This window comes from Amphiura filiformis, chromosome 5 (assembly GCF_039555335.1).
Source record: "Amphiura filiformis chromosome 5, Afil_fr2py, whole genome shotgun sequence".
NCBI lineage: Eukaryota > Metazoa > Echinodermata > Ophiuroidea > Amphilepidida > Amphiuridae > Amphiura > Amphiura filiformis.
In genome coordinates this window covers 76553547-76565823 of record NC_092632.1, presented here as the reverse complement: position 1 = coordinate 76565823, position 12277 = coordinate 76553547, and the positions used below count along the sequence as shown (strand labels likewise).

The following is a 12277-nucleotide window of genomic DNA, read 5'->3' as shown; positions in this document are numbered from 1 at the left end:
TGTGCCCTCCGACCATACAGAATTGATCACATTTGAATTCGATATATTAAAAGAATGCATACGTTGTATCCATTTAAACTTGCAAATGTACGCAAAATTAATAACATATGAAGACGCCTCAGCAGGTATTGAACTCCAAACACTCATAGACAAAATCTCTAGAGTTTACCTTGAAAGCAAGCACATTTCGTAGGTCTTCATCATAGTTCCTAGTGTTCGAAACTGTCAATACTGCTCTATAGAATTTTGACTCATATTCAGAACAAACATTAAAAAATAACCCGCTCCTTCATTCCTTACAAAAATGAAAATAAATATCACCGCTTTACGACCATGTTATTCCGTCTGTGCAATCAGGAAAAGATACAAATTACAATGTAGAGAAATTAACAATAAAAAAATATATACATACCTATTTTATAATTTGTGTGACATTTTCAGCCCCGACGTGTCCACCAGATGAATTCCTTTGCGCTGATGGTGAAACGTGTGTCTCCAAAGAATGGGCGTGTGATGGGTTTGACGACTGTGCTGATGGTAGTGATGAAGACGAAGCTTTCTGTGCTACCTGTCCATTCAAATTCTTCTGTTCAAATGGATTATGCACAGACACGGACAATGTTTGCGATGGAAGGAATCAGTGTAGAGATAACAGTGATGAAACTCAAATTTGTGATGTTGGTAAGTTTTGCAAGATCATCGTTTCTTATGTATTATTGGTATTCCGATAAAAGCTAGATTATTGTGGGAACAGACTCTTTAGAATTTTCTTCAAAATAGGACGTGCAGTTGAACACCGGAAGCTTGCTTACTTCACTTTCAGACAAGCCATATAATAGGATGGTGCAGCAATTTAAAAACATTTCAGTCGACCGTCCCACAAAATCTGCCATTGCTCATTTGATTGTAAATTTTTTTTCCATATCTATAACCAACTTTGCAATTGATTTATGAATACATACATATTTGGAATTTTGGAATAAATCTTGGCAAAGCCCGCATCTTTGATCTTGGTTTTGGAAAACCTACAGGAAATAACCACGCTTTTCATTCTAATATGAAATAATAGAAAAGCATACTTGTGATTCTACGGTCCACGGCCCACTAATCAGGAAACATTGTTCTTTTCAGAGTTACCATCGCCGTCTATTGTCGATGTAGGAGGAAGGTCCATTACACTAAGTGTGGACGAGCCTCCACCGGCACTAGAAAGCAACCCTGCAAGAAACATCGCACAATATGCTGTCACATTAACTCCACAAGATGGTGGGCCTTCACAAACTGTTTACGTTCCTGCTGAAGCCGGAAATTACACGATTCCAGGATTGAAACCAGAAACTATGTATGATATGGAAACTCGTGCAGTTATAGAAACTGAAGGACAAGAAGAACCTGAATCTTATGATCTTGGAATACCTTCACAGGTTTTCGAAACTTGTAAGTTATAGGCGTGATATTGGATTATTTTATTACATTGAAAAGATTTAATATAGAAACACTGGTTAGTGTGAAGTAATATAACTATTATGTTTTGTGACGGTTTCTTTTATAGTATTTGCTCCAACAACAGCAGAAAGTAGTACTACTGATTATGGAGGGACAGAAGGTGAGCGCCCGTAGTTTCTATAAATAATCCAGTCACATGTCAATGTTATTTATAATTTGAGGTTAATGCGTATTCATCTAATAAAAGAAATGTGCAATGTGCTATTAATTGAACTTTTGAGACAGTGCTTTTCGTATTAACAGAAGAGGGGATGTTGAGAAATTCATTAGTGCCGATTTTATGATGTTTTGACATTTTCAGCCCCAACGTGTCCACCAGATGAATTCTTCTGTGCTGATGGTGAAACGTGTATCTCCAAAGACTGGGCATGTGATGGGTTTGAAGACTGTGCTGATGGCAGTGATGAAGACGAAGATTTCTGTGCTACCTGTCCATTCAAATTCTTCTGTTCAAACGGATTATGCACAGACCCGGACAATGTTTGCGATGGAAGGAATCAGTGTAGAGATAACAGCGATGAAACTGAAATTTGCGACGTTGGTAAGTTTAGCAAGATCATCGGTGTTTTTCAAGTATTATTATTATTAATTCATTATAAGAGGCTTAAGTTTCGCAAGAAGCAGTGCATTAGTTACAGGTTATACTAGTACCTGGCTAAATATTTATAAACCATATTAAATGCTATTGTTATGCCTCGTTTTCTTATTTATTTGGTATGATATTTGTTTTAACTTTAAGTGTAGGGGATGGTTACATCTGGTCAAAATAGTCTCTCGATCATCCCCTCAATATCATTGCCATGCTTAATTTGAAATTCTCTGTGTGTTTTTCATATAATATTGGGACAAAGCTTTAAAAATAAAATGATTGGGAGTATTTCCATGATTTGTCCTCATAATTTATTTCGGTTTGTCATACATAACATTCACAATTACATAATCATCCTTTTGCACGTTTATCAGAATTACCATCTCCATCCGTTGGTGATATTGGAGGAAGATCAGTCACACTCAACTTTGATGATGCTCCACCGACATTAGACAGCGAACCGCCACGCAATATCCCGCAATATGCCGTAACATTAACTCCACAAGATGGCGGTCCTTCGCAGACTGTGTATGTTCCAGCTGAAGCCGGAAATTACACTATTACAGGTTTGCAACCCGAGACACTGTATGACGTTGAGGTTACACCTGTTGTTGAAACTGAAGGACAACCAGAGCCCGAAGTCTATAATAATCTCGGAATGGACCCGTTTACAATTGAAACAAGTAAGTTTATGCACGCAGCGTTTGTTTTTGAAACATTTTGTTCATTTTCGTAAAAATGATTGAAATATTATAATATATAATTATATATATATTTATATATAATCATATATGATCGTAAGTGAGGGTAGTCCGTGAAACTTTAAGTAACGGTTGCCTTGCCAGAGGTCTATACTTTGAATTTGTGTGTGTATATATAATTATATATATCACTTTTCGTTACAGTGACTGCCTCAGCAACTACAGAAGCAGGCACTACGGAAAGTGTAACGGCAGTTACTGGAACAACAGGTAATTCATAAAGTATAATAATGCTTAAATACATTTATAACATGAATATTAATCCATTGAAAATCCATTCTTTGAAAAAATCCATTAGATTCAAGCCCAAAATTTTAGCAATGTCCAAACAGATATATTGGTACAAATGTGTTCCAATATCAGTATATGTGGTCCAAACGTTACGTATATTCTGGTCATTAGAATTCCATCGTAACAGTGTATTCTTATTGTGATAGATCCCCAATCATTATGTAACACATAATTAAATAATAAACAACACTTTTAGATTAACATTTTCAAACTAAAACTGACAGTTTTTAACACTTCAGAGACAACAATAAAAACTCACTATTTTTCTAATTACAAGACCTTTTCTAAATTGAAGTTGGCTTTCCCTTTCAAAGGGAATTTTTTTATTATGTTTGATAAACATGATAAAGTTATCATACGAGGATTTCTAACAAACCTTTATTGAAATTTAGACGCCCCATGTCCAGCAAACCAGACGCGGTGTGCTGACGGGTTATGTATCCCAAGCGAATATTGGTGCGACGGAATTGAAGATTGTTCCGACGACGAGCTCATGTGTTGTCCTGACACACAGTTTAACTGTGCTAATGGGAGATGCATTGAGTGGGATCAATGGTGTGATGGAACCAGTGATGACTGCAGGGATAACAGTGATGAAGATAATTGTGCAGGTTAAAACAAGAAATGGCATGATTTTTACGCACTCTCTATCTGCACACTATTCTTGAAATATGCTTATGGGTGCATTAAGTTGAAGGGGCATGCAGTATAATGAACATCTGCAGAGGCTTGTGGAGTCTATCGCAATAAATACGCATTGAGAACTCCTTCTTGTCGCTCCCAGCAAATACACGTTTTACAGAAAAGTTTTAAATGTCGTGTTATATAAAGGGTATAAAAACGTTTTAATAACATTCGTTTACAATAACGTTTTAAAAACGTATTCATGATCTTTATATAACCTGGCATTTAAATGTTATTAAAACGTTTTGAATAAACGTTTTAATAATATTTGTGTGTTTGATGGGCTTCTATATAGAACTTTTGCATGGCTGAAGGGACAAGCAGGCAATGCATGTCTTTTGATATCGGTTTTGATTTGCAGGTCGTAAAGCTTGGTATGATTTGAATGCATTCAAATATGTTATAAATGTGTTTGCAATTAGTTCTACAGAATGCCCATGTGAATGCAAAAAGGTCGCTTTAATGAAAAGGCCAAATGTGCAAGATGAAAGTGTTAATTTTGATACACTCTACACATTTCTTAAAATAATTAACGAGAAATTTAGGGGTCGTATCTGTATATCTGATATCCGAATTAACTAATGAAAAACGGTCATATCTGCGCAGATACGACTTTTTGTTGCATTCAGTTAACTTATGAATAATGGTCCACGAAGTCTTATCTATACGACTTGCTTACTTACAATAGATCGGTAAGAAAGTCGTATCAAACATGCAGATACGCCATTTTATTCTAATGAGTAAATATTGAAAAAAGGATTATTTTCACACTTCAAACGTTGATTTAAAAAACACACACCCATTTACCCATATTCTATCAAAAACTCAATTTTCGCCAATAATGCATATACCGTAAAACCCCGTCTACAAGCATATATATTTTTTTTCATAAAAGCTTAATTAATTCGAAGCAAGCGTTAATATACCAATACAATAGATCGGTCTTAAAATAATACTTGTTTGTATATGCTTGGATCCGTAATTTATTTGCTCAAACTCAATAATGGCGACTGGATTAATGTAGCTTTCATCAGAAGCACACTATATGCTTGTAGACGGGGTTTTACGGTATATTACGACCTTCTTGCATTCATATGACGAAATATATTCGCATAACAAATAATTTCTGTTCCATTACAACTTTTCTTGGTGGTGTAGGAAAAGAAACTAATCTATCTAGAAATGTCTCTTTTGGTGCTGCAAAATTGTCGGCTACTTAGGGGATGTGCAATAATTATTAGCCCCGGGAACGGTATGAAAGGGTGGCCAAAAATTTCATCCTCCTTCTCGGTGTGTGAAAAATAGGTTGCTCCTCTAGCTCGTCGTGCCAAAAACCATTGCCCCTTTTGAAATTCAACTTCCAAACCTTAAATAATGAATGAAGTGTAGCAAGCAGGAAATTGTGCACATTGAACGTTTCCATACTGATTTTAAGCCTTTTCTTGTACTATAGAATGATGTCCCATAAATGCATGTGTACTAAAAATGCTGCTCCTTTCTACCTACAAAAATTGATTATCAACAATTTCTTGCCTGCCACCAATTTTACCATTCCCAGAGGCTCATAATTATTACGCACTTTGTTGAGTTTGTTGTACTCCCAGGCAAAAGGTTTTTTTTAAATTTCCATGAACTTAAAGCCATAATATGTGATTTGCTCCACAGCGACGCCCTCAATTTTTCTCAAATTTCTATTTTTTGCATGGTTGTGATGCCCAGAGCTATACTAACATACCACGTGAATGACTAAGCCTGAAGTGCTTTAATTACAGTAAAATTTAAGTTTTTATATTAAACCTCGAGATCTCCGGTTTTACCCCGAGTTCCCCGATCAAGTGATAGCTACCTCATTTGTGTATTGGCTCGAAATTAAAAAGGGACAATGTGGTCAGTGAAAACTTTTAAATAGGGATCTCTTCTTTATACAAATCACACATTATGGCTTTAATTGGTATGACATCCAAAGTTGTTGCATTTATTGACTTGATTAATAAACTTTCGTTGCTGGCTGATCGAGAAAAAATATAATGCATTTAGTAGAAGAGCAATATCAGGCAGGGGCTCTAAATAAGGAGTTCGTTAACACCCACTACATACAAGGTTTGACACCATAGGTAGTTAGCATGGACGGGTATGGACCCTCTAGATCACTGCTAGGTAGGTAGGGGTCTGAAATTGTGGTATCAAGTTTTTTCTACAGGCCATTTTGTACATGGATGTGTAATAGCATAAAATCAAGAAAATAGGACAAAATTAAGGGGAAGGGGAAATATAAATTTCCATAATCATGATAATAGTGAATTTATTTTGGTATGAATATGTAGCTAATTGATTGTTCTAACTTTCTAGTATTATTTGAAAGCTAATCTAGGTTTCATTAGATCATAATTAGAAGTGGACAGTCCATACACTAGTAGTAAATATGATTTTTCATAAAAATGTGTAGGGTGGGTGTTAGGGTGTGTATGCAACACTGGCTTCAAATTGTACTTCTGTGCCCATTTCTATTTTCAAAATTAGTTAAGTTTCCATGTTTAATTCTGTTTTTAATGTCAAGCATATCTAGGCAAACATTGATGTTCTGGTTTATATAGGTGCATGTTTGCTTGCATGTCGGTTTCTGTGGAATGGGTTTGGGGTAGGTATGTGGCTGTGTGTGTGGGGATGGTCGGGATGTGTATAGGGTGCACGGTTGAGGTATTTTACATGTCTTAATATGTCTTAATATGTTACTGCGCTAAACAAACTTCCATTTTTAAAATTTGTTTAGTAAGTTTCTATTGATATAATATTTTGAATATTTATATACATGTATGTGTGAGAGAAAATGTAAAAAATAGTTACCTTTTCACATGTAACAGCATAAAATAGGACAAAATTAAGGGGTAGGGGAAATATAAACCATCATAACTCAACTTTAACTCATGATAATGAATTAATTTTGGTATTAATATGTAACTAATTGATTGTTCAAACGTTCTAATATTATTTTAAAGCAAAATAAACATTCGTTGCCCATCGGTTGTCAGATAGATAGACATAAATTGTGAGAAAACTTGGACGTGATCAGCTTATTCGCTAGATGGGCAAAGCTTTAGATGTGTTAGTACATTTCGCTCTGTAGTGATATTTGAGTTTATAGCATTTTTTTGCTACATTAGTGGAACCATGTTTTTTGGCATCCTTCAATACACCTCAAATGATAAAACTAGAATTGGTTTTATTTTATTCTATGCCCCATATGCTTCCCACAAGGGGACGAAGGTTATTATGGGGACAGCATTTGTTCTACCATGTTGAAATATACCTCAAATTGTTCCTCTTATTGCTCAAAATTAAAAAAGGAAACTTCAGGAGTTATTGCGTAAACTATAGTTTAAAAATGTCATGCACAGAGGCCAAATTTTCAAAATGCACAGATTAAATTGCAACTAGTTGCAATCAGAATCGGATAAAATCATAGGTCAAAAATGCTATGCATGTACATATAAGTTGCAACACAATTGTGAATTAGTATGTTTGCGATTTCTTATGTTAAGGGGAATGATTTGAGACCAGTTTCGATGAAATCAGATCATTTTTAAAATTTGACCTCTGTGTATGAACTTTTTGACATATGATCTACTCGACGTTGAGGCTTGGCCCCATCATGACCTTCGATCCCCCGTGGAAATCAAAGTGGGCAAAAAATATTGGTTCCACTAATGTAGCAATGCTAACACCTAGCGCCATGAACTATGTATTATCCATATCTAGTGATTAATAGTGAAATGAAAGCGGTGTTCAAATTTTCGACATTTTTGTTTTTATTGTATGAAAAAATAATTATAACGATTGTTTCCTTTTCAAACTTCAGAATGTACCGAGGATGAATACAGATGTCGTACCAATGTTTGCATACCTAGTGATTACCGATGCGACTATTTTGCTGATTGTGAAGACAACAGTGATGAAATTGATGAATGTTAGTTTCCAAAGGCGATAATAAAGAAGGCTTAATATATTCGAATCAGTGGCGACACCACGAATATTTTTTCAGGGGGAGGGCAAAGTGAATTTCAGGGGGGGGCAATAATCAACCAATTTTGCCCAAAATTGCCGTAAAAAGGGGAAATTTGGGTGTTTTGGGGATTATTGCCTGGAAATGGGGGGGGGGGTGCAAAAAAAATAAGGGGCCTTGAAAGAGATTGAATGGGATGATAGTTGGGGAAACGATAAGAGAGAATAGGCCAAAGAGGGAATAGGGAAAATGGGCATATACAGAGTTGACATTTAATATGGAATATTTTTCGCAAAACTCCAAGACTGGTCTGGAAGGGGTCTGCATAAACCGCACGGGCTAAATATTAATTGGGGTGTGTCGGGAGATGGTGTAAAATAATTATTGCATAGAAAAATGTGCTTTCCATAAGTTAACATTGTGGTGCTCATAATGTAGCGAATTTACCTAAAATGGCGGATTTAGGCAAGCTGAATTTGAGGTTTGTGGGGGACACAATTTCGGACTTTATGCAACATTGTTCAGTTATTATCAAATTTATAGGGGTTTGAGGCGATATATCTTAAACATCGTCAGCAATTGGCATTCATCACAGCTGAAATACACTTAGAATGTACCAAATTCTTTAACATGGGAGGGGCTTACAAGTAGGGCTTTTAAAAGTGGTACGTACTCAGAAAGTTGGAATGGTCCCCCTGGGGTTAAATGTTATAAACTTACGGTTCCAAACAACTGCGCGGATTCCTGATTGTCCAATGAGCTCATGCTATTTCTTTTTGTACTGTAAGTTTATAACATTTGACCCCAGGGGACCATTCATACTTTCCGAGTGCGTACCACTTTTCAGAGCCATATTTTTTAAAGCTCCTCCCACTTTCCAAACTGATGGATTACATGTGCAATTCAGTTATGACGAACAATATTGGCATTTAGGTTCAGTAAATATCGCCTCAAACCTCAATAAACTTGATAATATAAGAATAATGTTGCTCAAATTCAGAAATTTTACCCCCACAAAAAACAAATTCAGTCTCCTTAAATCCGCCATTTTAGGCCAAATCACTACATTATGAGCGCCATAATGTAAACTAATGGAAAGCATATTTTCTGTCAAACAATTATTTTACACCATATCCCGACACACCCCAATTAATAGTTAGCCCGTGCGGTTTATGCAGACCTTCCAGACCAGTCTTGGAATTTTGCGAAAAAATATTCCATATTAAATGTCAAGTCTGTATATTGCTCGTTTGTCTTAAAAAAACCACCATCTTCCGAATGCTTTAGTTTTTCTCTTAATCCTCTTAATTCTCTTCGGACGCGTCATCAATGGAAAGATTTAATTTCAGCTAGGATCATTACATTATCGTTATTTTGAAATGTCGCTCCTATGTGTGAAAGTCTAATTATATGTCAATAAGCCAAATCGGCACTGGAAGTTTGCAATGCATTGTGTGACAGTTTTTGCAGTTTTGGGATACTTTGCCCTCTGACCTATTGAGAAAATTCAGAAAAATTGGTTTTTGTACGTACAAAATATAATCTAAAATGTTTAAAAAAAGAATAAAAACAAACCCAAAATAACATTATTATTGAATAATTTAATTATTTAAATATTTTTAAAGATAATATTATGACAATAATAAATAAATAAATAATAATTACAGCAATTTCCTTGATATGTCAGAGGTCAAAGTGTCCCCCCAAAAAACCCGGAAGTTACAATAGCGATTGGGCTTATTGAGAATATTGATATGACAACAAATAGCGGGTCATATTCCCCATCGTATAATATCCTTTGCTTCATGTTGATACAAAAAAGCTCTGCTAAACCTTGAACTATGTTCTTACATTAAAATAAAATAGGTGAATGTGATCCCGAAATCGAGTTTTCTTGCGCAAGTGGTGGATGTGTCAATATCACGTGGTGGTGTGATGGAGAACCAGACTGCTTTGATGGAAGTGATGAAGTAAATTGCACCTGTGCAGAAGACGAATTTGCATGCGCAGATGGTTTACTGTGTATTCCTGGAGACTATGCCTGCGATTACCTTTTCGACTGTTACGATTATAGTGATGAAATTGCTAACTGCACATGTGATCCTGAGTATGAATTTGAATGTGACAGTGGAGGGTGCATCAACGGCACGTGGGTTTGTGATGGAGAAGAAGACTGTTTTGATGGAAGTGATGAAAGCGTATGTGGCACAACTGAGTCACCAGGTACAGAAGGTGAGCGTCTATTAATCTCTGTATATAACCCATTTATTGTTTCAGACATTGTAGTACATGTCCGTTAGTCTAAAAACAGAATCCATGTTGTATATAAAAGTACAAGGTGATAATTGAACTTTGCTTCTCGCTTTGATAGAATGAATTTATGATTGTGCTTAACGTTTTCAGCCCCAACGTGTCCACCTGATGAGTTCTTCTGCGCTGATGGAACATGTGTCTCCAAAGATTATGCATGTGATGGAATTGACGACTGTACTGATGGTAGTGATGAAGACGAAGATTTCTGCGCTACTTGTCCATTCCAATTCTTCTGTTCAAATGGCCTTTGTATAGACACACAAGATGTTTGCGATGGAAGAAATCATTGTAGAGATAACAGCGACGAAACTCAAATTTGTGATGTCGGTAAGACTTTGATCAAGTTTGAAATGATAAATACAATACAAAATTGGCAAATTTTATAATTTGTTTTACTACTTGCAGGAAGATTTAGAGTATCATCGACGAATTCAAATGCGATTCCTTGTTGTGATACCTAAATTAACACTTAGCTGAACGAGACATCCCGACCTACTTATTGCATAAAGGGTGGGTGGGGTAGTCTTATCCGGTCCTTTGTATCCTAAAATTATGTACCCTAAGATATGTATTTGTATTTTTCTCTACAAAAGAAATTCAAAAAAAATATTTATGCATTAATTCCTCAGATATATAGTGTAATCTTTTTATAGATTTTATACAATTTAATTTCCAGTTAGATGGAATCAGTAATCTTAATTGAAATTCAGAATAAAGTTTTCATGAAAGGTCTGTTTTTCACATCTAACGGACTTTCTTGTGTCCTAAGAACCTCTTTTATTTATTAATTGTAAAATTCATTGGGCAACTTGCTCTTTTCAGATGTACCATCGCCATCCGTTGCCGATGTAGGAGGAAGGTATGTTACATTAAGTGTGGACGAGCCTCCGCCAGCATTAGAAAGCAACCCTGCAAGAAACATCGCGCAATATGCTGTCACATTAACTCCGCAAGATGGTGGGCCTTCACAAACTGTTTACGTTCCTGCTGAAGCCGGAAATTACACGATTCCAGGATTGAAACCAGAAACTATGTATGATATGGAAACTCGTGCAGTTATAGAAACTGAAGGACAAGAAGAGCCTGAGTCTTATGATCTTGGAATACCTCCACAAGTTTTCGAAACATGTAAGTTAATATAACTTATGTATGATATTTTTGAAACATGTTTTAAAAAAATCACATTTTCCCAGAATATATTGAAAATGTCTCATCTTGCAGACTTCTTTTAATTAATGTAAAGTTCCTTAAGTAAATGGTGTTTCATTTTTTATGTTGTAGTATTTGCTCCAACAACGGATTTTATAGGCACAACTGAGACGCCTGGGACAGAAGGTGAGCGTCAGTATTTTTCTGTATATAATCCATTCGTGGGTCAATCAAAGCATGTTGGGTCAATGGTACATTAAAAATTCATATTAATAGTAATGCTTATTCATCCAAAAATAGAAATCCTGTATTGTAAGTAAGTGGAAGGTGATAACTTACTGGAAAAGGCACGAAAAGGTTTGAAGAAATGATTAACAAAATATATATAACGATTTAATGATGTGCTTGACATTTTCAGCCCCAACGTGTCCACCAGATGAATTCTTCTGCGATGATGGGGAATGTGTCACCAAAGACTGGGCATGTGATGGGTTTGAAGACTGTGCTGATGGCAGTGATGAAGACGAAGATTTCTGTGCTACCTGTCCATTCCAATTTTTCTGTGCAAATGGATTATGTATAGACACTGACAATGTTTGCGATGGAAGGAATCAGTGTAGAGATAACAGCGATGAAACTCAAATTTGTGATCTTGGTAAGTTTTAATTGAAATGATTTGAAGTGGTTTGCTAATAACATCTGTGATGTAATCAAGCAAAATGAGTCAGATGTTAGAAATATTAGTTTGAAGTATAGCCAAGAACCAAAAATTCCTTTGTATTTTGTTGTTCTGAGCTACACTAAATTGACCATATTTTTTGAATTGTAAGTCTAATTATGGTGTGGTTTTGAGCACAATAAAGCTCTGCGAATGGCTCATGCAATAAAATTGAAGACTGAATTTTGATTTTAATCGACATCAGACTCATTTAGCACATCCTTTGTCATCTTTTGTTTTGATATGTCAAATATACGGTATGTTCA

The 12277-nt window shown here is 35.6% G+C and overlaps 1 protein-coding gene across 15 annotated transcripts in view; it reads left to right on the top strand.

Moving 5' to 3' along the window:
• LOC140153752 (uncharacterized) overlaps window positions 1-12277 on the top strand; it is a 107660-nt gene that overhangs the window by 33007 nt on the left and 62376 nt on the right. For 13 of the 15 annotated variants that reach the window (XM_072176600.1, XM_072176594.1, XM_072176595.1 and 10 more), the window contains 13 exons: window positions 442-681; window positions 1132-1437; window positions 1553-1606; window positions 1808-2047; window positions 2470-2778; window positions 3001-3066; window positions 3540-3758; window positions 7688-7795; window positions 9698-10063; window positions 10235-10471; window positions 10967-11272; window positions 11426-11479; window positions 11712-11948. In XM_072176600.1, coding sequence (XP_072032701.1) covers window positions 442-681; window positions 1132-1437; window positions 1553-1606; window positions 1808-2047; window positions 2470-2778; window positions 3001-3066; window positions 3540-3758; window positions 7688-7795; window positions 9698-10063; window positions 10235-10471; window positions 10967-11272; window positions 11426-11479; window positions 11712-11948 — 2742 coding nt within the window. The remainder of the gene's footprint in view (window positions 1-441; window positions 682-1131; window positions 1438-1552; window positions 1607-1807; window positions 2048-2469; window positions 2779-3000; window positions 3067-3539; window positions 3759-7687; window positions 7796-9697; window positions 10064-10234; window positions 10472-10966; window positions 11273-11425; window positions 11480-11711; window positions 11949-12277) is intronic. The other 2 variants (XM_072176587.1, XM_072176589.1) reach the window with 2 other exon arrangements.